At 54.8% G+C, this 22,883-nt stretch overlaps 3 protein-coding genes and 2 long non-coding RNA genes across 8 annotated transcripts; 3 read left to right on the top strand and 2 right to left on the bottom strand.

Moving 5' to 3' along the window:
• The first annotated feature begins 281 nt into the window (after window positions 1-281).
• wee1 (WEE1 G2 checkpoint kinase) lies at window positions 282-4,447 on the top strand. The gene is made up of 11 exons (XM_011607703.2): window positions 282-542; window positions 705-1,213; window positions 1,514-1,725; window positions 1,944-2,010; window positions 2,089-2,261; window positions 2,408-2,676; window positions 2,752-2,841; window positions 2,909-2,994; window positions 3,075-3,245; window positions 3,330-3,475; window positions 3,552-4,447. Exons 2-11 carry the CDS (start codon window positions 722-724, stop codon window positions 3,706-3,708), a joined length of 1,863 nt encoding a protein of 620 aa, XP_011606005.2. The 5' UTR covers window positions 282-542; window positions 705-721; the 3' UTR covers window positions 3,709-4,447.
• A 356-nt stretch (window positions 4,448-4,803) lies between these two features.
• On the top strand, window positions 4,804-13,668 carry swap70b (switching B cell complex subunit SWAP70b). Of its 3 annotated transcripts, none has more exons than XM_011607693.2 (12): window positions 4,804-4,965; window positions 5,994-6,134; window positions 7,684-7,857; window positions 9,147-9,374; window positions 9,444-9,590; window positions 9,677-9,785; window positions 10,020-10,201; window positions 11,353-11,460; window positions 11,763-11,929; window positions 12,553-12,751; window positions 12,946-13,042; window positions 13,279-13,668. In XM_011607693.2, exons 1-12 carry the CDS (start codon window positions 4,870-4,872, stop codon window positions 13,395-13,397), a joined length of 1,767 nt encoding a protein of 588 aa, XP_011605995.2. In that variant the 5' UTR covers window positions 4,804-4,869; the 3' UTR covers window positions 13,398-13,668. The 3 variants fall into 3 exon arrangements, with proteins under 3 accessions (XP_011605995.2, XP_011606001.2, XP_011605996.2); XM_011607699.2 differs by lacking the exon at window positions 4,804-4,965 and adding an exon at window positions 5,098-5,253; XM_011607694.2 differs by lacking the exon at window positions 4,804-4,965 and adding an exon at window positions 5,283-5,793.
• On the bottom strand, window positions 11,627-13,039 carry LOC115250959 (uncharacterized). The gene is made up of 2 exons (XR_003889479.1): window positions 12,926-13,039; window positions 11,627-12,770 (listed from the first exon to the last, which is right to left on the bottom strand). It is a non-coding gene; the product is annotated as an uncharacterized lncRNA (long non-coding RNA).
• Window positions 13,486-14,467, bottom strand: LOC105416967 (uncharacterized). The gene is made up of 3 exons (XR_003889480.1): window positions 14,076-14,467; window positions 13,888-13,939; window positions 13,486-13,810 (listed from the first exon to the last, which is right to left on the bottom strand). It is a non-coding gene; the product is annotated as an uncharacterized lncRNA (long non-coding RNA).
• A 4,166-nt stretch (window positions 14,468-18,633) lies between these two features.
• On the top strand, window positions 18,634-22,117 carry admb (adrenomedullin b). 2 transcript variants are annotated; one of them, XM_011607678.2, is made up of 5 exons: window positions 18,634-19,015; window positions 20,653-20,948; window positions 21,042-21,221; window positions 21,383-21,490; window positions 21,580-22,117. In XM_011607678.2, exons 2-5 carry the CDS (start codon window positions 20,755-20,757, stop codon window positions 21,833-21,835), a joined length of 738 nt encoding a protein of 245 aa, XP_011605980.2. In that variant the 5' UTR covers window positions 18,634-19,015; window positions 20,653-20,754; the 3' UTR covers window positions 21,836-22,117.
• Window positions 22,118-22,883: the final 766 nt, after the last annotated feature.

Genomic DNA, 22,883 nt, shown 5'->3' with positions numbered 1-22,883 from the left:
GGCGTCATGACCCGCATCCACTCCAAATAAGGTCCTTATTAGTCGCTTCTGTCCGAACGGAGTGTGTTGAAATGTGGGGTTTCTCTCCACCTTTCCCTCGGGCTCCTGTGTGGAAACCGTAAACACAAACGCACAGAATCGATCATTCGTGCGTGGGTCGCGCCGGGGGCACGTCCGGACGTGTCCAACACGGGGGTCACATGACGGACACGTCCGCGCCAATCAGCGTCGACGTAACGCTTCGCGAATCCTCTCCGGGACGCCCATCTTTCAAAATTCCAAGGTGCTCTGTGATTGGCCGCACGGGGCCACGTGACCAACGGTCGCGGGAAGTCCTTTGCCACGCGCGTGATAGGAAGAAGATAGTTGCGAACTCATTCAAACTTTGTTGTAAACATTGACGCGGCATTTTCTGCGGAAAGACGCGTTTCTGTGTCACCGAGTCGCCGCCTGACACCGACCCGGGGCTGGAGCCGCTACTTTGGGGCTTGTTTCGAACTCCAGACCGACTGCGGGACGGGAGGAACGCTAAGTTAACTAAGGTTAGCCCACAGCCATTTTAGCGTTAAATGGGCGTGTAGGAGTTTTCCCGAGCGGTTTTTGAAGTTTTGACTAAATACCTTCCTAAGGTAGCAAAAAGTGCCTTTTTTGTGACGGACAGCACTTTATTTGTAGCGGGGGTTGAGCCGCGTGACTTTTTTCAGGAGTTTAAGTGCGGAGTATGTCGGGCTACGGTCGCCATCGACACGGACCCCCTTCCCCCAGGTCTCGACCGATTCGCCAGAAGTTACAGTTCGCGTCCAGCGACGGGGAGGACGACCTCATCGACGATGTTCACAACAGCACCGGGGGGGAGTCCGGCTTCACCGAGATTGATTCACCGGTGCCAGCGCGACGGAGCCCCGCCGGCAAGCGCCTGGAGGGCAGCAGCAGCCCGCTGAACCAGTCCGGGGGGGACGACGACGTGGAGCTCTGGGACGAGGAGAGTTTGGGCTCACCGGCCCACCTGCAGTCGCCGAGGAGCAGCGTCAGTTTCTCCAACTGCTCGCCATCACCGAGGAAGGCCTCCCGTCTCTACAGAGGCTCCCCGGAGCGACCCTACACCCAGGACGAGGGAGAGGGCTCCAGCTCCCCGGTGCCGGACTGCCCCGACACGCCTCCGCATAAAACCTTCAGGAAACTCAGACTTTTTGACACGCCGCACACACCAAAGGTTTGTATTAGCCAGCATGAAACCCGCGTTTATGGTGATATTCCCTCTGTCGGGTGCTGCTAAACTAAACCAGGTCATTCATAACGACCCACTTCGAGTCGGAGTGTTGCGTAATCCCCGGGTTCACTAGGGTGACCTGTTTTCATGTCCCGGCACGTCTGCGATCATTAACAGCGTTTCCCTGCACCCTTGCACCCCTGACCTCGTGTCTTTACCCCGATTAGAAATGCCTTGTTTGTTTGGTTAGTTGGTTGGTTTGTTTGTTTTGGTCGGCGCTTCACTGTCGTGCGTCCCTTCCAGAGCCTCTTGTCCCGGGCCAGAGGCAGCACCGGCTCGTCCAGCCGGAGAGTTGCCCTCTTCAAGAATGTGGAGGCTTCGGGGAAGTCGACCACAGACGGCAGCAGACGACAGCAGACCCCCCAGGTCAACTTTAACCCCTTCACACCCGACTCCCTCCTCATCCAGTCCGTCACGCAGCAAAGGATCAACCGGAAACGATCGCACTGGAACGAGTAAGTTTGTCCGTGGCCTTGCGGTGCTCACGGTGTCGCACGTCACCTGTCGAACCTTTGCCGAACCATTGTTGATGGAGTCGGTTTCGTTAGAACCGTTGATGCGAGTTTTGGCTGAGAACCAAGACCTCGTGGTTCCTGGCGACCTGTTGCCATGGGCCCGTGGCGCCCCCTGCTGGCTCGAATGCAAACTTCAGCTCTGTTCTCGCACCTTTCAGCTCTTGTGGTGAAGACATGGAGGCCAGTGATGGTGATGGTGAGGAGGAGGTCCTGCCGCCGTCAAAGGTGACGCCACGCTCGCGTTGTGTGACACTTTCTCTCAGTAAGAAACTGTTCTGACGTTCTGAATGCTTCTGTTGCCAGAGGATCACCATGATGGAAAGCAACATGATGTCCAGGTACGCCTCAGAGTTCCTGGAGCTGGAGAAGATCGGCTGCGGGGAGTTTGGCGCCGTCTTTAAGTGCGTAAAAAGACTCGACGGCTGCATCTACGCCATCAAGAGGTCAAAGAAGCCTCTTGCGGGATCAGTAGACGAGTAAGTAGGAGTTGCGGGCTCCACAGCTAGACTGGTAAACGGGTGAACTTTGTTTATTAGAGAGGCTGTTTGGATCGTTCCTCTTGAGCACAGATCTCCCCTGAGGCGGCTCTTAATTAAAAGCCTCTGTTCCCCCCCCTCCACAGGCAGAACGCCCTGCGGGAGGTGTATGCCCACGCCGTTCTGGGCCAGCACCCCCACGTGGTCCGCTATTACTCGGCCTGGGCCGAGGACGACCACATGCTCATTCAGAACGAGTACTGCAACGGCGGCACGCTGTCCGACGTCATCGCGGAGAACTACAGGCGGCTCAGTTATTTATCGGAGCTGGAGCTGAAAGACCTGCTGCTTCAAGTTGCTGGAGGACTCAAGTACATCCACTCCACCTCCCTGGTCCACATGGACATCAAGCCCAGTGAGTATTCAGCACTTCTGCCGCCGCCAGCATCAGAATCCTGTAAATCTAACCGGCCCGACCTTCCCCACCCAGGCAACATCTTTATTTCCCGGAAGTCGGTTCCCAGCTGTGACGACTGCGAGGAGGAGGACGGGCTGACCACCAGCGTGGTCTACAAGATCGGTACGTTGCTTCTGTGTGTTTGTGGCTTCTCGGAGGGAATCGGTGTTTAATCTTCTCCCTAAACCAGGTGATCTCGGTCATGTGACGCGGGCGAATAACCCTCAGGTGGAGGAAGGGGACAGCAGATATCTCGCCAACGAGGTTTTACAGGAGGTTTGTGCACTCTCCCCAAAACATCTCCCAACATGTTGAAGGCGTCACGTGAGCAAACGTGTCGCTCGCTTCTGTTTTAGGACTACAGTAACTTAACAAAGGCGGACGTCTTCGCCCTGGCCCTCACTGTCATCAGCGCTTCGGGGGCGGAGCCTCTTCCCACCAATGGAGACAAATGGCACGAGATCAGACAGGGCAAACTCCCGCCCATCCCCCAGGTGCTGTCCCAGGACTTCCTCGGCCTTCTCAAGGTGAGCGCCCACCCAGCTGACAACATCCCAACTCAGCGTTTTACTCTTTTAAAACTTGGATCTGTATGTTTTTAACGCCCTCAGCTGATGATCCACCCCGACCCGAGCAGACGGCCGTCGGCGTCCGACCTCATCAAACACCCGGTGCTCCTCACCGCTGCCCGGATGAGCGCCGACCAGCTCAGAATCGAGCTCAACGCAGAGAAGTTTAAGAACGCGCTGCTCCAGAAGTGAGTGTTCCTCGGCTCGACCTGCTTTATTGTTGACCCATTTTCCGGTTCCTGATGTGTCTCCGGTTCTTCTCAGGGAGCTGAAGAAGGCCCAGCTGGCTCGAGCCGCCGCCGAGGAGAAGGTTCTGTCCACCGACAGGGTCCTGACCCGCTCCACCCTCCAGTCCAACCCCAGAACAACCAGGCTCATCGGCAAGAAGATAAACCGGTCGGTCAGCCTCACCATCTACTGAGACTGGGGGGGCTGGTCGGACCCGGCGCTCTCTGAGGGGAGGGGCCGCCTGCTCGCGGGGCCGGGCCCCTGCACGTGTTCAAACTGTTAATCACACTGAACAGAACCTCATCTCAATGGACGCTACAGTCCAGTCAGCACCGCCCAGACGGGGGGGCTGTTCTCCGACGGTACCGGTCGTACCTGTCCCGGTCGTACCTGTCCCGGTCGTACCTGTCCCGGTCGTACCTGTCCTCCACCTGTGGTTCCTGGAGGTTGCATTGACGTCTCTGCACTTCTCTCCGCGGAGGCTCCTCAGCGTGAATGTACTTGCCCTGGCGGCGTGCACCTTACTGCCTGTGGAGCGCCTGGGGGAACCAGGGGGCCCAACCGGCCGGAGCACTTCGAGGGCGGCGTGCCACACTTGCCAAAATGTTCGTGAAGAAGAGGAAAAACCAACCTGCTGCTATCCATGTTTAGAGTGTATCGGTGTTTCGGCTGTTTTCAGGTCGCCGTAGAGGCCGCCGGCTCTCACCTGTCGGTACTCTGGGTCACGGCGTGGTCGTCAAGGTTACGGGGAGATGGGCAGTGTTTCCGTTGGAGACCAATCATTGTCCTGTTCTTTAGCTCCTCACCTTCCAGGTTCCTCGTGTCCCATAAAGGTTCCTTTGTTGCCACCTACGCTCCCTCCGCAGGCACCAGCCTCGAGTTTCTGTTTCCTGTACATACGTTGATTAATAAACCTTCGTTATCTTCTGCTCCGTGCTGCTTCTCCTTCGTTCTCCAAACGCTGTTTCACACCAGCAGCTTCACCAGTTTTACTGTTTATTTTACTGTTATTTCAATAGTTTCATTTAATTCTTCAAAACAATCCAGGACAAACTGGGCAAAGGTCGAACCAAATCAATGAATCCTGATCAATCCAGTCGGATTTTAATAACTTAAAAAGCGAGTAAAATAACTCAATAACTTTTATTCTTGGAATCAACAAAAAATCACGTCTCGTGAAGAATCAGCGCACGTGCCGATGCGCGCCTCTCTCGCTGAGCGGTGCTGCAGCCTCACCATCGGCAGGCACGCGCCCGGCCCCGCCTCACGTGACTTCTTTTTCCCCTCGTGGCGTCCGTCTGTCAGACTGAGGAAGAGTCCGACAGACGCGGACCGACGAGCCGCTCGCGCGTCCATGGAGCCTCGAGACGAACTGCTGAAGTCCATCTGGCACGCGTTCACGGCGCTGGACGTGGACCAGAGCGGGAAGGTGTCCAAATCACAGCTGAAGGTAAACAGCGCTGCGCTCGCTGCGCGTGTGCGTGCGTGTGTGTGTGTGTGTAAGCGTCGCCGTGCTCCGGGTAGATCACCTGTCCCGCGCGACGCACCTGCTCCGCATCGGTGATCACGAGTCGGTCCGACAGTTTGATAACGAGGAGCCTCGAAAAGGCGTCAGCTTCGTTTCAGGATAAACGGAGACAAACTTCCACATCTGAGCATTATCGGTGATTCCCGGGAGTCTGGAGCGTTGTTCCCAGTTCCTGGAGTGAGCAGTTCTGGGAATGGTGGAGGCATTAAGGTTGGGAATTATCACTAAGGTTGGGAATCATCACTAAGGCCGGGAATCATCATTAAGGTTGGGAACCAGCATTAAGGCTGGGAATCATCATTAAGGCTGGGAATCATCATTAAGGTTGGGAACCAGCATTAAGGCTGGGAATCATCATTAAGGTTGGGAACCAGCATTAAGGTTGGGAATCAGCGTTAAGGTTGGGAATTATCACTAAGGTTGGGAATCATCACTAAGGTTGGAAATCAGCGTTAAGGTTGGGAATCATCACTAAGGTTGGGAATCATCACTAAGGTTGGGAATCATCACTAAAGTTGGGAATCATCATTAAGGTTGGGAATTATCACTAAGGTTGGGAATTATCACTAAGGTTGGGAATCATTAAGGTTGGGAATTATCACTAAGGTTGGGAATTATCACTAAGGTTGGGAATCATCACTGAGGTTGGGAATCATCACTGAGGTTGGGAACAAACGCCGGCTGATCCACGTTGGCATCAACTTTTGGGCTGAATTCCAACCACAGAAACTGGAACGGCAGCTTCCTGCGGTGAGTCTCGTTCAGGAGCAGGAAAACCAACAATTCCGTCACGTTTGCACAGGCGAGACGGAGAATTCCGCCTTCCTGCCAGGAACTAAAGTGTCCTCATGAAAGGCATTCTGGGAAATGAAGGAACCCAGTGGGGCAAAAGGAAGAAGGTCAGTTTTATCCCAGATGGCGGCTCAGCGGCGTTTCTCTGGCGTTTGCAGGTGCTCTCGCACAACCTGTGCACGGTGATGAGGATCCCGCACGACCCCGTGGCCCTGGAGGAGCACTTCAAGGACGACGACGAGGGGCCCGTCTCCAACCAGGGCTACATGCCCTACCTGAACAGGTTCATCCTGGACAAGGTACGTGCACGCCACACGCGCACGCCACACGTGCACCACACCAGGCGCGGGATTTGAAACGGGTGAAACTTTGTGCTGTGACGCTGCAGCTGATGACATCAGCCGTCTGGCCGTGGCCTCCGCGTCCCTCGGTGATGATGTCATTACCGTCTGGATGTTTGGAATTCTCCTGCGATGATGTCATGGTGCTCTGAGGCCGCTGGGCTATAATAGAAGCAGTGTTGGCGTGATTCAGCTAAAAATAACCTTGTTAGAGCAGCAGCACTTTTATTGGCCTGTAAACTGGTTTGTCCTGCTGGTGTTGCCGTAGTCGCCCGTATCTACCAGATCTGGGCTGGACGCCCAGCAAATGTCACAATAAGACTTTCACCAGCGTGGTGAGGACACGTCCCGGAGGTGAGGACATTTCCTGGGGTGAAGGCTAACGGCTGCTTGTTTAGGAGGGAGGGAACGCTAAAGTTCCTGATCGGACCCTTCCAGGAAGGGACCCTGGGGGGACATGCCCCTCCATGGACGGTCTGTCCCCGTCTTGTCCTCCAGCTGGAGCCTGGAGCTCAAACTCCAGGTGGTGGTTAAAGTTTCCCATCATAAATGAGGGTGGAGCCACCCGGAGACCAACTCTGTCAGGGGACGCGACGTCATGTCCAGTGTCCCGTGTCCAGTGTCCAGTGTCCCGTGTCCCGTGTCCAGTGTCCAGTGTCCAGTGTCCAGTGTCCCGTGTGGGACCTGAAGGGAAACTCCACCCTGTCAGCTGAAGCTGGACCTTCTGGCAGGTTGTGACACCGTTGATTATTAAGAGCTTTGAGTCACGTCTTTGTTCTTCTGGTGGAACTTCAGTAAAAAACTGAACTGAAATTGTGGTGATGAGTCAGCACTTTTTGTGTGTGTGTGTGTGTGTGTGTGTGAGAGAGAGAGAGAGTGTGAGATGTTATCAGCTGTGGTTGACACACTCTGATGATGCTCATCAACATTTCTGTTAACTCTGTTTCAACCTTCAGTGCTGAAAACAGACGTTAAACCTTTTAAACACGTTTGGCTCCAGATGTGTGGCTCTGAAACGGCGTTTTGGTGCCTCCAAGCGTGAAAGTTGTTGAGTCGTTACTGAGCGGAAGCTCCGGGTGACCCGGTTTAACCGGTGAGGACGGTTAGGGAACCTGCTCGTTCCTGTTGGACACGCTTGACCTGGCGTGCCCCCTGTTGTTACTACGGCGACGTTACGCCATCGGTGCGGTTATTCGTTCCACCTGCTTTGTGGTGACCTTTGACCTCTGACCCCTCGGGGACCTTATCCTGTTGGAACTTCCTTTATTTGGCTTCTCACAGTCTGGATGTAATGAAGCCAGGGTTCATCGGTGATTGCTCAGAGGCACTACGGCAACTGTTCGAGTTTCACTTCTCGTTCCACATGACTGCCCCACGGTGGTCTCCATGGAAACGCTGCTGTTCACCCGTTCCCCTCCATTGAACCAGTTTCAGCTTTTTCAAGAGCGTCCTTCAAATTGCAGCGTTCCCGGACCCTCGACTGAAGCCGGTTCTGGTTGTGCTGCAGGTGACCGTTGACTTTGATCGCCAGGAGTTCCACAAAATGTGCTGGACGCTCTGCTCCAGGAAGAACCTGAATCAGAGCAAGCTGATGATCTCCAGTGACGATGCCTTCAAGGTGTGGTGCATCTTCAACTTCCTGTCTGACGACCAGTATCCCCTGGTCATCATCACAGAGGAGGTGAGTGATGAGCAGCAGCATTAGCAGTAGCAGCAGCAGCATTAGTAGCAGTAGCAGCAGTAGCAGCAGCAGTAGCAGAGCAGCATTAGCAGCAGCAGCAGCAGTAGCAGAGCAGCATTAGCAGCAGTAGCAGCAGTAGCAGAGCAGCATTAGTAGCAGTAGCAGCAGCAGCAGAGCAGCATTAGCAGCAGTAGCAGCAGTAGCAGAGCAGCATTAGTAGCAGTAGCAGCAGCAGTAGCAGAGCAGCATTAGCAGCAGCAGCAGCAGTAGCAGAGCAGCATTAGCAGCAGTAGCAGCAGTAGCAGAGCAGCATTAGTAGCAGTAGCAGCAGCAGCAGAGCAGCATTAGCAGCAGCAGCATCAGTAGCAGTAGCAGCAGTAGTAGCAGCAGCAGCATTAGTAGCAGCAGCAGCAGCAGCAGAGCAGCAGCAGCAGCAGCAGCATCAGTAGCAGCAGCAGCAGCAGTAGCAGAGCAGCATTAGCAGCAGCAGCAGCAGCAGCAGCAGCAGCAGCGACAGCAGCAGTAGCAGCAGCAGTAGCAGAGCAGCATTAGCAGCATTAGCAGCAGCAGCAGCAGTAGCAGAGCAGCATTAGCAGCAGTAGCAGCAGCAGCATTAGTAGCAGCAGCAGCATTAGTAGCAGCAGCAGCAGAGCAGCAGCAGCAGCATCAGTAGCAGCAGCAGCAGCAGTAGCAGAGCAGCATTAGTAGCAGCAGCAGCAGCAGCAGAGCAGCATTAGCAGCAGCAGCATCAGTAGCAGTAGCAGCAGCAGCAGCAGAGCAGCATTAGCAGCAGCAGCAGAGCAGCATTAGTAGCAGCAGCAGTAGCAGAGCAGCATTAGCAGCAGTAGCAGCAGCAGCATTAGTAGCAGCAGCAGCATTAGTAGCAGCAGCAGCAGAGCAGCAGCAGCAGCATCAGTAGCAGCAGCAGCAGCAGTAGCAGAGCAGCATTAGTAGCAGCAGCAGCAGCAGCAGAGCAGCATTAGCAGCAGCAGCATCAGTAGCAGTAGCAGCAGCAGCAGCAGAGCAGCATTAGCAGCAGCAGCAGAGCAGCATTAGTAGCAGCAGCAGTAGCAGAGCAGCATTAGCAGCAACAGTAGCATTAGCAGCAGCCCAACTGAAAAGCTGTGTTGCTCAAGAGCAGAGCAGGAAGTTTTCAAACTTCCTGCTCGTCCAACTGCTGGTTTATTTTTATTCCGATGAATCACGGGAACATTGTGTGGATCCTGAACAAAGGACAAAGACGGGTCATTATGTTGTAATAAAGGCCGTTTGTGTCACCGCTTCTCCAGATCGAGTACTTCCTGCGTAAGCTGACGGAGGCCATGGGAGGCAGCTGGGTGGAGGAGCGCTTCGAGGACTACAAGATGCTGCTGAACGCCAGGCAGCAGAGTCTGAGCGCCTGGGAGCTGATCAGCCTGGTGGGCTCGGGACACTTCAGCAAGGGCATGGACAAGCAGACGCTGTCCATGGGCATCAACGAGGTCTACCTGGAGCTGATCCTGGACGTCCTCAAGCAGGTGGGAGCCCGAGCCCGAACCCCCCCAGGGCTCCTCGGTGGTCCTGATGAAGGTCCCCTGTCTCTGCAGGGCTACATGATGAAGAAGGGCCACAAGAGGAAGAACTGGAACGAGCGCTGGTTCGTGCTGAAGCCAAACTCCATGTCCTACTACGTGAGCGAAGACCTGGCCGAGTGGAAGGGAGACATCCTCTTGGATGAATACAGCGCCGTGGCGGTGAGGAGCTCATGAGGCCAAACTCCTCGCAGGTTTCCCCAGAAAAGCTTCTAACGGTGGAACCGCACACGTGCTCTGTCCTCCAGCCTCTGCAGGACAAAGACGGGAAGAAATGTCTCTTCCTCATCAAGTCTGCGCAGAAGAGCTTTGAAATTAGCGTGTCGGACAAGAAGAAGAAGCAGGAGTGGATCCAGGGTGAGCAGGAGCTTTCCAGCTCCTCTGCTTCCAAATGAAAACCACTAAGAATTCCTTAGCGCGCGGCTAGTTAGCACAGCGCTACCTGTTGTGGCGTCAGCTAAAGTTTTGAGGGAAAAATGACCGAAAACTAACAAATCATCAAAATATTCCACACATTTGTCCAGTTTGGTCGCATAATTAATGATCTGAGTTTATTTTTCTCCCGTTTTATTGACGTTTGTGGTGGTCCAGCCATTCAGACCTGCCTGAATCGGCTACGCGACGGTCGGCCGGCACCGCACCGCGAGGCCCAGCAGAAGAGACGGGAGATCCGGCTGAGACGGCAGGAGGAGCAGGAGGAGCTGGAGCTGAGGATGAGGGAGCTGCAGGTGGCCAACGAGGCCAAACAACTGGAGCTGGAGAAGATGAGACGGGTAAGCACACACACACACACAGGAACAGACATGACGCGCAGCAAATAAAGTCAGCTGATCAAAACAGGAAGTGGAAAAAAGCCCAGGGTTTAAATTAGGTTCAGTCTGAAAAGAAACAGGAAGGGTTAGGATTAAAAAATGGCTGAAATGTGGTTTCAAGTTGCCCAAGTGTGTCAGAAAAGAAGGATTTAGCTCCGGGAACGGTCCGATGACGGACATTCACGTGGTCACGCTGCCACGTTCGTCACCGTCACACTTCCTGAAGCGTCTCTTCCCGACAGAACTCACATTCACATGAGTTCCAGGTGTCCTGTTGTGCGACACAGCTCCGTTTGTGGCGCCCCGGAGGCTCCTGAGGCTCCCGAGGCGCCACGGCCTCGGTCTCTAAACTGACTCGGCAACATTCCGGCGGAGGTTCAGTCACACCTTTTATTTAAAAAGCTGCGTCCCGCTGGGATTGGCATTCGTTAGCGGCAGTAACCATCACACAATAGCTGCTGTTTAGCACAACAATCCAACTAGGTCACCTGATGGTTTCCTCTGAAACTGGTGACCAGCTCATGAATACCAATGACGGACAAGCCCCGCCCCCCGCGCCTCTGAATGGAGGCTGGAATGTTTATTCAATCAGGACCCGACTGGTGGCGCCGCCTCCCAACCGGCAGCGGGAAGGTCGACTTTGCTGTCGGAGTGACAGGAAGTGACGTCACACAAAGGGAGGTGACGTCATCAGATCTGTTAACGCCTTTAACCTTTGAACCTTGAGTGAGTCAGCGGTTTCCCCGGTGAGGTCAGAGGTCGCTGCTGACTTGTTTGGCAGTGGGGTTGTAATGAGGAGTCTGGCGTCCGTGGTGGCGAGCGCAGATGGCGTCAGGGTTGTGCAGCCAACGGGCAGCAACAGGTCGCCTTTGTCCGGGCAACAATCTGCCACTGTGGCGACGGACCGGCGCACAATGACCGTACAGTCGGAGAGACGGCGCTCGTCCCCGGGAATGTCGCGGCGCCGCGGCGAGCTAAGTGCTGACACAGAGCTGAGACAGTTGGCAGCTGGGTGGCGAGTCAGCGACCACAAACACGTTGATGAACTGGAACGTTCTCAGGGGTCAGAGGTCAAGCGTGCAGAACTGAGCCACGGCCGTGTTTCCCCTCAGGCGCTGGAGGAGGCGGCGGCGAACGCGGCGGAGGAGGAGCAGCGGCGTCTTCAGACCCAAACGGAGCTGCAGGACCGCTACAGGACGGACCTGGAGAAGGAGATTCTGGTACGAGTCTGTGCGCGTGTGCGGGCGTGGCAGGACGTGAGAACTTCCTGTTTGTGGTGCCGCCCGCGCGCAGCGTTCCTGTTCTCATGAGCGGCCTCCTCCGTTACCGTGACAACGGGGGACGCAGTCACATGACCTTGTAATGTTCTTACACACAGACACACAATGTGGTTTTAAAATTTAATCAAGACGACAGCAGTCATCACATGCGCTAACACGTGCACGGCCCTTCGTGGCGACTTATTGGAAGGTCGTGAGCGGCGCCGGCTGATTTCAGTGTCCCATCACGTGGTTCCGGACAGGTACGGCAGCAGATCGAGGAGCAGGTGGCCCAGAAGTCCACGGAGCTGGAGCAGTACCTGGTGCGGGTCCGGGAGCTGGAGGACATGTACCAACGTCTGGAGGAGGCTCTGGAGGACGAGCGGCGGGCCCGGCAGGACGAGGAGGCCGTCCGCAGGCTCCAGACTCGGTGGGTCCAGCAGGTCCAGCAGGTCCAGCAGGTCCAGGGAAGGGGGGGAGGAGCTTAAATCTCTCACCACTGATGGTGGTGAATGTGTGAAAGCTGCCTGGCCACCAACTTCCCTCTCCTCGTTCCCTCTCCTCCCTCCCTCCCTCCCTCCCTCCCTCCCTTCCTTCCTCTCTGCTGACATTTACTCTCTACTGAAGCTTCAGTTCACCTGCAGAAACCAACCAGGTTGAGCTCCAGCTCCAGCGGCCTCCTACAGACCCTAGTCTGAGTTAGACTCACTAACTTTACTCTAAATTAACGATCTAAAGCTGCCGTTGCACAATAGTGGCACTCCGGCGCCACCTGCTGGCGGACTGTTGAATCACAGCAACTGTTTGAGCTCCATTAAAGGTTTCTCCTCATCCAGGAACCATTAGCACCAGTACCTGGAGCTCCCAGACACTCATCTAGAACTGATGAAGCCTCTTGGATGAGAGGAGAAACATCTTCAACAAACAGAACAGCAGCTGTGGTTCAACGACCAGAATTATCCTGACCTGGACCTTCACACGCAGCCTCGTTTTAATGTGACGAAGGTTGGTCTTGTGCTGCTCGCTGAGATGTTCCACATCTGTCTGCGTCAGGCTGCTGGAGGAGGAGGCCACGAAGAGGGCGGAGCTGGAGCAGCTGCACCTGCATCAGCAGCGCACCATCTCTGAGACGGAAGCTGAGAAACAGGAGCTGCAGAAGGAGCGTGTGGCCAAGGAGAACGCCCTGCAGGCTGCCATGGAACAGCTGGAACATCTGGAGAAGGAGAGACAGGGGGCGCTGGAGCAGTACCAGGTCAGACCAAGCAGAGCCACTGCGATGCACCCCCCCGCCACTAGGTGTCACTACAGGGCTGCTCAATGAGAAGCAGTTGGACTGTATGAGGGATAATTAGCAGCTCGTTAAACATTCTGTTCTGTAACATGTGAAGTCGAGGAAGGGAAACGCTGGTTTTGCCTGATCACTAACGTTTGTCTCTCTTGAACCAGACGGTCGTGAAGAAGCTGGAAACGGCGACAAACAACACGAAGAGCTGGAAGCACAAAGTGGCCGAGCATGAGGGCTTGTTGCGTCTCATTGAACCAGGTAACCCCCCCGATCACCCCTCTGACCCCCCCCGATCACCCCTCTGACCCGCCCCCCCAGCTGTCTGACTACACTACCCACAATCCCACAGTGTTGGTACTTAAGCTCGTTCTGATCCCTTAATGAGGTTCTAAATGCGTGAAAAGGCTCAACGCTGCTTCTGAACGTTCCATCAACTTTGTTTACGTGGATTTTATTTCCCACCTCTGAATCTCCACCTTCTGCTCCACCACCAGGTTCTAAAGGCCCGGTTCTGATCACCAACTGGGGTCCAGCCGCCTTTTCTGATGCAGAGCTCAGTCACAGGGAGAAGCAGTGGCAGAAGGAGAAGAGCGAGAAGAGCCAGGCCCAGTAGGGACCTGGACCCCCCACAGGGACCTGGACCCCCACAGGGACCTGGACCCCCCACAGGGACCTGGACAGACACTTCCTTTATGAATGTGTTGTGAATTTGAACTAATATTAAGGGATGTCGGGTGGTGGAATAACCTTTGTAACATTAGTGCCTTAAACGGACCCGTCACCCGGGCGATTCTACCTTTGATCCACTGGTCTGATGGAGTCTGGATGGAAAATGCACTACTGATGCGTGTTTTAGGGGGAGGCTAATAAAGTTGTAAGATTAATATTTGCTCTACCTGCTGGTCCAGTTAACATTCACCAACATGGCCGCGCTCCTAACCCCCCCGCCCCTCCCCCCCGAATGTGGTGGTGAGCAGGAAGAGGCGACATTATTCGGTACCTTGATTCCATCACGTGTGTTTGTGTCTGTAACATTATTAAAAACGGGAGCAACTTGAGTGGATCCATCAAACTGGACGAGAAACGCTGCACAATCACCTCACTTTTGAGGAGCATCTGCCACCAGGGGGCGCCACCAGCGTCACAAATCTGCATCTGAAAAACATTAAAATTAAGACACAAATGTCAGTTTATGAAAATGAAGTGATGAAGTGACCTGAGAAACTTAAAATGCTGACGGTGAAACCAGCAGGTGGGTCAGTGACGTGAGAAAAGATTCAGACTACATTACCCACAATTCCAGAGCTTCAAATGTGGCTGTGGTCCTCTGGAACTGGGAGGGGCTAACGGGTGATGTCATCAATCACTGTTTTGGTGTAAAACGTCTCCGGCGGTTCGTATATCGACGAGGTCACATTTGTGTCTTCAGGTGTGACACCCCAGCAGGCGCTGCCAGGGCGGTTGCCACGGTAACCGGGGAAGCGTCGCCGAGCGTTTGCATCTTAATCTGCACATTCAAGTTAAATTTCCTGAAATTTGTGGATCATTTTCAAAGACATTGATGTCGAAAAGCAAAAGCTGTGAAAGAAAAGAAAACTAGAGGGCAACAAACAAACTGAGGACAGAAAAGAAGGTAAAAAGGTTTAGAAACATCGGTGGGACGCGTCCAACGCGTCCAACACGTCCAACGCGTCCAACATGTCCAACACGTCCAACGCGTCAGCCTCATTCTGCAGCACTAATTGATGCTGGGTTTCAATGATTGGTACAAATGAGCCTCAAACAGAGTAACGGAGGCGACCCTGTAAACTCCACGTTTAGCGCCCTGCTAACGAGGCTGGCGCCCTGCTAACGAGGCTAGCGGCTCCGTATCGTGCAGCACTCGTGACAGGACAGACCGAACAAACAAAAGTGCACTCCCAAAGATCTGCAGGCCAGATGTGTCCAGCTCGGACTGCAGCTGCTTCATGCGGGAAGACGGGCGTCATTAGGCCGGATGGGCTCCAGCACCCCCCCCCCCCAGAGCCCCCAGCAGCGTCTGTATCCCATCAACAACATCCTCATACTCATCAACCTGAAGTTATGAGGCTCGTGGCACGCGCGCAGCATTCCTGGGAGGTGATGTGGAACAGAAATGCATTAAATTCCCGATCTGGAATCCATCGCTGGGGGTGTGTGAGCGTGTGTGTGTGTGAGTGAGTGTGTGTGTGAGCGTGTGTGTGTGTGAGAGTGTGTGTGCGTGTGTGAGTGTGAGCATGTGTGTGAGCGTGTGTGTGAGTGTGAGCATGTGTGTGTGTGAGTGCGTGTGTGTGTGAGTGTGAGCATGTGTGTGTGCGTGTGTGAGTGTGTGTGAGCATGTGTGTGTGTGTGAGTGTGAGCATGTGTGTGTGTGTGTGTGAGTGCGTGTGTGTGAGTGTGAGCATGTGTGTGTGCGTGTGTGAGTGTGTGTGAGCATGTGTGTGTGTGTGAGTGTGAGCATGTGTGTGTGTGTGTGTGTGAGTGCGTGTGTGTGTGTGTGAGTGTGAGCATGTGTGTGTGCGTGTGTGAGCATGTGTGTGTGTGTGTGAGTGTGAGTGAGCATGTGCGTGGGGAATTGTGCCCTCACAGGTTGATAAAGACAAGTATGTGTGTGAGTGTGTGTGTGTGAGCGTGCGTGTGTGAGCGTGTGTGTGTGGGTGTGTGAGCGTGTGTGTGTGTGAGCACGTGTGTGTGTGTGAGCGTGTGTGTGAGTGTGTGTGAGTATGTGTGTGTGTGCATGTGAGCTTGTGTGTGTGTGTGCAGACTTCAGGGATCTTGCTCGTCCTGTACGGGGGACGTGGAGTCCAAAGGTCTCTAACGAGCGGCTCCTCTCGGGACGGCGAGCCAAACAAAAGCCTGCTGAATGTTAACTTTCTTCCCAATATCACACATGACAACCCGCGGCCCCCCAGGGGGGTGTGTGTGTGTGTGTTGGGGGGGGGGCGGTGTGTGTGTGTGTGTGGGGTGTGTGTGTGTGTGGGGGGGGCGGTGTGTGTGTGGGGTGTGTGTGTGGGGGGGGGGGTACCAGCGGCGTGAGCGAGGAGCATCTGGCAGGACAGGAATAGCCCATCACATTATAGATCTCCAGGAAAGATTGAAGGGTCCCTGGAGGACGCCTCCGCGGGTCAGCGGCGCCAACGCGTCTTTCTTTGCCTCGTAAATGAAAAATATAGGAAGATCGTTCCAGAGCCGGAGGAGCCGACAGCGGCGTTCCACTTCACACCGACGGCTCGCCATCGCCGCCGCTTCCAGCCTCACCTGCACGTGTCCGGCGCCCCCGGACGTTTCACAACATCGCGTTAGCGATGTGGGAATTAAAGCGGCTTTGGGAGGTTTTCGGGAGGAAACGGGATCAAGCACCAGGAATCTGGCTCCAATCAGCTCATCACACCGAGGTCGAAACGGCGCCCACAGGAAGGTCAGGCCGGGGGCCACGGCGAGAAAATCCATCCCATCTTTACCCGTTGGTCCTAGATAATAATATGGTGTCAGAGGCCGTCCAGGTACCCTCAGGGTGGGCGGAGCCTCCCCGGGGGGCCGGACAGGTGACCGACATCCCAGCTGCTGCTGCTCTCAATCTGAGAAGAATGTCTGACGTGACATCCCAGAACGCTTCAAACGCTGGCGGCTCATCCTCTTCCCCCCCGTGAACACGAAGGAATGTGTGACGAGGCGCAAATATGAACCAAGTGTTTGTGCGGGGGGGCCGTTCCTGAGCCCCCGCGGACCGGCGAGGGCCGGCTTTGTTTAATTAACCACCAATCGGACCACAGGAAGCACCTCGTTAACGCGCTGCTCAACGTATGGTGGCGTCCTGGGCCGTGTGGCAGGTGGGGGGGGTTCACCTGTTGCTCTGCCACCTGAACATCCAACCATGCTGCTCTAACTGCCTGGACGTGTGTGTGTGTGTGTGTGTGTGGGGGGGGGGGGGGTGGACTGAGCGCCGTCCTCTCCTCACAAGGTGAAACCAGCGTGGCGGCTACATTGATAGCGTGTTTGGGGGGCGTCCATCTGTCGGTAGAGACAAACTTGGAAAAATAAACATCGAAACATCTTGGAAATGTGTTGTGAATTTATTCGGTTTGTTGACTTTGTGCAAAAACAAAGAGCCGAAAAGCCAAATTCTAAAATTGGTAACACGTTGGAGCAGCACGACAGCAGAACCAGAGATAAACAGTCTGGACCCCTGTCGCTAACGCGGCGTCTGTCGCTAACGCGGCGTCTGTCGCTAACGCGGCGTCTGTCGCTAACGCGGCGTCTGTCGCTAACGCGGCCTCTGTCGCTAACGCGGCGTCTGTCGCTAACGCGGCCTCTGTCGCTAACGCGGCGTCGGTCCCACGTGCTCCATAGGCTCCCATCACCCAACGCCACAACCACACCAGGATGTGGCTGCATATTTCTGGACCGGGTCGTCGAGCCAGAACCGAGCGGCACGTGCACAACCTCACAACACAAAAACCTGCGTCTCATCTCAGGAAAAAAAAGACCCAAAACTGGCGTAAAAGCCCCGATTCCTAGTGGCGCCCCCTGCTGGTCGGGACAGGAGGGGTACCGGGGAGGGACGGGACGGGCAACAAGGCACCTCCTGGTTCCCTGGTTATGGAGGAAGGACAGCAGATAAAACGGCTCGTGCACGCCGACCACGAGCGCCACCAATAGCAGCTCATCATCCTGGTTCCTCCGGGCTGTTGCTGGAGTTCTCGTCTCCTAGCAACCCAACCTAAACAATGTTTATGAAGACTTCTGTGCTTGTTCACACAGCACCGGGGTGCCGGGAGTCGGGAATCAAGTCAACGGGGAGATGCTAATGAGATGCTAATGAGACCCTCTCCAGGTTCTGGAAGGGTTCCCCAGAACCGGCCCGCTGAGCAGGTTCACGAGAGGATGTTGTGGAGCTAAAGCAGCACTAAAATAGGAAGCTCGGTTCTGACATAAAGGAACGGACCGGTGCCGATCCATCGACGCTAAGCGTCAACATGTGCGCGGGACCAGGTCCAACGAGATTTTAAAGTATTGCGCAACAGACTCCTGAGGCAGAAACCTGGTGAGATGAAGAAGCAAACGAGCCCGAAGGCGCTGAATAAACGGCTGAATAATTAATGGCTAATTAACGCTCAACGTTTCAGCCCTGAAGGGAAAGATCCCGTTTGATCCGATCCTGTCATTAGGAATTCTAGTTCCTGAAACAGTCCCAGTTGTTGTGGTTGCTGTGATGAGCTCAGAGGCAGATTCCAGGGTGGAGCGTTGCTGTTTGATGTGTTTTGGTTCCACATCGTTTGTTTGCTCAACCTGATTCAACCTGATTCATCCTGAGTGAATTCCCGGATTATCCGTCAACAATAAAACAACCCAAAGTCCTAAAGAGGAGCAGAAAAACAAAACGCATCTGGTGGTGGGTTAGGTTAAGGTGGGTTAGGTTAAGGTGGGTTAGGTTAAGGTGGGCTAGGTCAAGGTGGGTTAGGTTAAGGTGGGTTAGGTTAAGGTGGGTTAGGTTAAGGTGGGTTAGGTTAAGGTGGGCTAGGTCAAGGTGGGTTAGGTTAAGGTGGGTTAGGTTAAGGTGGGTTAGGTTAAGGTGGGTTAGGTCAAGGTGGGTTAGGTTAAGGTGGGTTAGGTTAAGGTGGGTTAGGTCAAGGTGGGTTAGGTTAAGGTGGGTTAGGTCAAGGTGGGTTAGGTTAAGGTGGGTTAGGTTAAGGTGGGTTAGGTCAAGGTTGGCTAGGTTAAGGTGGGTTAGGTTAAGGTGGGTTAAGGTAACCAAGTTACTGTGGCCTAAACATCCGCCTGGTGGGCGTGGCCGACCATGACCTCTGACCCCGCCACGCGTCAGCTGTAAATCATCATCTTGAATGAAAACAACTGGCACGGCGCTCCTAATGTGGCTGTTTGGATTTTATGTTGGACATCTGGAGACTCCCCCGGACAACCGTCCAGATCCTGCTGACGGGCCATAAAACAGATTTATCCTTCGATTAAAGTAGCACAATCAAATACCGGAGCGAGTCCGTAACTGTTGTAGTTTGTGTTTCACAGAAAAAGGCGAATTCCACGGCGGGGTCAGAATCTTCAGGACAACACTGGTGGATCCGACCCGTCTCGCTTCAACACAAACAAGCTCTTTCTAACCCTCCTGCCAGAGACATGAACATTCTTTACACTGATGACGTCACACCCAAGAGGTCACTGTCGCCGCGGCCGCTAGGGGGCGCCCTCGTACAGGTGAGATCATCCAGAATTCCTTCGATTCAGACGAGTTTGGGATCTGATCTGGTCAACGAAGCGCGGGACTTTAGGTAGCAACATCCAACCATCCATGCTGTTACTACGTCAGCAGCTGTGTGAACCATCCGGCCCTGACCGGTGGTATATAATAACTATATAATAACTACATAACTACATAATAACTGCATAATAACTACATAATAACTATATAAAAACTACATAATAAAGGCGGAGGCCACGGGATCAGGGTGGTTTAAACCAGTTTAGCAGAAAGCAAGAAAAAACCTCCCCAGCCTTGAGTTTGACAGCTTAATTCGCTCATGATGTCACAGCAACATCCAAAACACATGGAGAGAAACCTGCCTGCTGAGAGCGGCGCTGCGGGACGTGGACGGGAGCACGTCCATCCCACTGGCCTACAAACGCCTATTTATGATGGATGATGGACGACCAGGGAAGGAGGACCAGGGACGGACGACCAGGGACGGAGGACCAAGGACGGACGACCAGGGGCGGAGGACCAGGGACGGAGGACCAGGGACGGACGACCAGGGACGGAGGACCAGGGACGGAGGACCAGGGACGGACGACCAGGGGCGGAGGACCAGGGGCGGAGGACCAGGGACGGACGACCAGGGGCGGAGGACCAGGGACGGACGACCAGGGACGGACGACCAGGGGCGGAATGCCAGGACGACCAGGGGCGGAGGACCAGGGACGGGCGACCAGGGACGGGCGACCAGGGACGGGCGACCAGGGGCGGGCGACCAGGGGCGGGCGACCAGGAGCGGAGGACGAGTGCGAGGCGGTGTAAAGAAAAACGTGCTGCCTATTTTGGCGAACGCTCACACGGACCAAGATGAGACGTAATGAGACGGTGTGAACAAGCGTCCTGGCCGGAGGACGGCGGCGGGCCCATGTGACCCTGGGGGGGCGGGGGGCCCCTGGGGGGGGTCCTTGGGGGGGGTCCAGAGGGAGCAGGACCTATAAATAGGAGCGTGATCAGTGCTGACTGACAGGATGGCGTCCTGCCGACAGTGAAAATCACTCGCAGCTTCGTGCGTCTCCGCACAAACAACAGATTGTTTTGATTTTTCTGTCATGAAACTGTTGTCAAACATCAACATGGGGGGGGCATGGGATGGAGGGGGGGGGGGGGGGGGCATGGGATGGGTCAAGGTGGGGGCTCTCACACCTTCCTGTACGGAGACACCTGTGAACATTCCTGAGGAGACGTCGCCACAAACGTACGGCCACGTTTACGTGACCCCCCCCTCCAGCCCCGGGGCGCACACACGCACGCACAGACACACACACACACACACACACACCCGCACGCACGCACACACACACGCACACACACACACACACACACACACAGGTTTAGGAATTCCTCATTCCTTCCGCCAAAACTGCCGTAATTCCCGAGATTCCACGGGACCAATTTTAGGGCCATTTGTTTATATCGGTGACATCAAGCATCACATCCATCCCATAATAGCACGAACTGTGCACCTGGGGGGGGGGCTCTGCTGACAGCAAGCAGACGTTCTGTGTTAATCCGATTATCTGGTAACTAATCGGGACAAAGCAACATTTCCAGATGTTTCCCATTCGTGCACATGTGCCAACAGAAGATCAGGCAGCTTAAAGACGCTCCGATGGTTTTCGGATGGATCCGGCTCTGCTGAGGCCAGTTTTCGGATGGATCCGGCTCTGCTGAGGCCAGTTTTCGGATGGATCCGGGCTCAGCATCTCTAAGTGGGGCGGACGAGGCCGACGTGAACTGTCCCACAGCCCCTCCCACTGGGTGTGGCATTCAGGTACAGCCCCTCCCCCTCCCTATAAAGCCGCTCATGTCAGCAGGGTGGACCTCAGCCTTCAGACCCGTCGCAGTGGAGAGCACCACAGACCTCACACATCACCGGAGGTAAGGGACCTTAATCCAGGCATCGGTGATCCGGGATCTTTCAGGAGATCAACTACCTGTTGTGCTGCTGTTGGACCCACTTGGGTTCATCAGAAAAAGGTGGTTCGACGCCGTCTCAACGCCGTCTCAGCGCCGTCTCAGCGCCGTCTTCGCCCGACTGCTGCTCTTCACGATGAGATTCGCCCTACACACCATCGTCTGCTGCTGCGTCATCGCCGCCGTCCTGCCCGTCCCCGTGCAGGACGCCGCGGGAGACGCCAGCCTGAAGAAAAGGTGAGAATCCCTTCCAGACGACCCACGGTTCCCACGGCAACCACAGGCATCAATACGTATCGATTAAGACGGAAGGAGCATGTTCAGAAATTCTGATTTTAACTAAACGAACCGCTGAGGAACCTGCCTTTAAATCCTGATCCACTCTGACCTCCCTGCAGGATCAGAACGTGGCTGCAGAACCGCACAAAGACGGACCTGGACGCCGCCGCTGGCGGCGCCGATGGCGCCCAGCAGGTGGACGGGGAGAGCACCTCACCTCCGCCCAGGTAAGACCGACGTTTAGAGGCTGCTCCTGTCTTTGTGGAGAAGCTACGGGGGGTAAAAGCGTTGATGGTTCTGCTCCTCTCATCTCCAGCTCGGGCCTAAACTCCCGGCCAAGGCGGGCGGCCGGCTGCGCCCTCTTCATGTGCGCCTACCACGACCTTCTCCAGCGCCTGAACCACATTTACAACAAGCAGAAGGAGGTGACCGCGCCCAAGAATAAGATCCTCTCGACAGGCTACGGACGCAGGCGGAGACGCTCGCCGGAGGATGGCGCCCTGGAGACAGATGTGCGGGACTCTGAAGAGGCTCCGCCCCTCTGCAGATACCGCGTCTGCACAGCGGCGTGACAGCGGGGAACCAAACGTCAAACCTCTGCAGGGTCTCACTCACGGGTGAAGATTCTGCCGAGAGGTTTGAGTCCAGTGCGCCTCAACGTGACCTCAGCACCTGAGAAGCAAGACGGCCGCCGCGGCGCCACAATCTGGAGGAAATGATGTCACAGGAGACTTTGCTGCCATCCCAACTGCAACAGGCACAATCGTATCACTGAACTGAATGTAGTAAACCCTCACGTGCAATGTAAACAGTATGTACTATGTAACTATGTAATAAAGCCTTTGTAACTACCAGCCTGTATATAAACCCTTTCTGTAGAAAACCTCAGATGTTTATGCAGCCAAAACACAATTAAAGAGGCTCTTTGGAATGTGCGTTGCTCGCGTCTCTGTGCTGAAAACGGCGGCTAATTTAGCAGAGATGAACCGCTGCGGTTGGGTCATAAAAAGGGATGAAGGGATGAAGGGATGAGGGGATGAGGGGATGAAGGATGGCAGCGTTGTGCTGCCCTCTAGCGGCACAGGAGGGAAAATCACCCCAACGCCATCAGCGAGCTCATTTTTACCCCCAAAAAGCCTCTTTGATGGATCCGCGGGTCCGCTGCAGCCACCTGACGCTGCATTATGTAAGCAGACGTTCCAGGGAACGCGGAAGGTTAACAGGTTTCCAGCGCAGCTCAGATGTGGAGACGGAGGGAAAAAGGGCTCAAAAACAACTTTAAGCAACTCTGACACGGCGCGCTGACCTCATCCCACGGCGTCTTTCGCCTGCGTGTGCAGCGTAATGAAATTTACTGGCTCGGCGGTAAATATCCTGTCACCTCGTGATTAAATGTGAGTTATATAAAGGCCAGCGTTTGTAAACCCGGTGGGGTGCATTCCCTTCTAAAAATAGTTGTGATTTATCAGCTGCTCTGTGTTAAAGTCAACACGTGTCCTCAATTCAAGCGGACTCGGGTCAGCCTGTTCCAATTGTGTAAGCACTGTATTTTAGTGGAATTATTATCTTTTGGCAAATAAATTCCTGCTTTTGATGAATGGAGCGTCTTCTCCAATCCAG

This window comes from Takifugu rubripes, chromosome 9 (genome assembly GCF_901000725.2).
Source record: "Takifugu rubripes chromosome 9, fTakRub1.2, whole genome shotgun sequence".
In the NCBI taxonomy this organism is placed as follows: Eukaryota; Metazoa; Chordata; class Actinopteri; order Tetraodontiformes; family Tetraodontidae; genus Takifugu; species Takifugu rubripes.
Note: the sequence above shows the minus strand (reverse complement) of the source record. Positions and strands in the feature narration are given on the sequence as shown.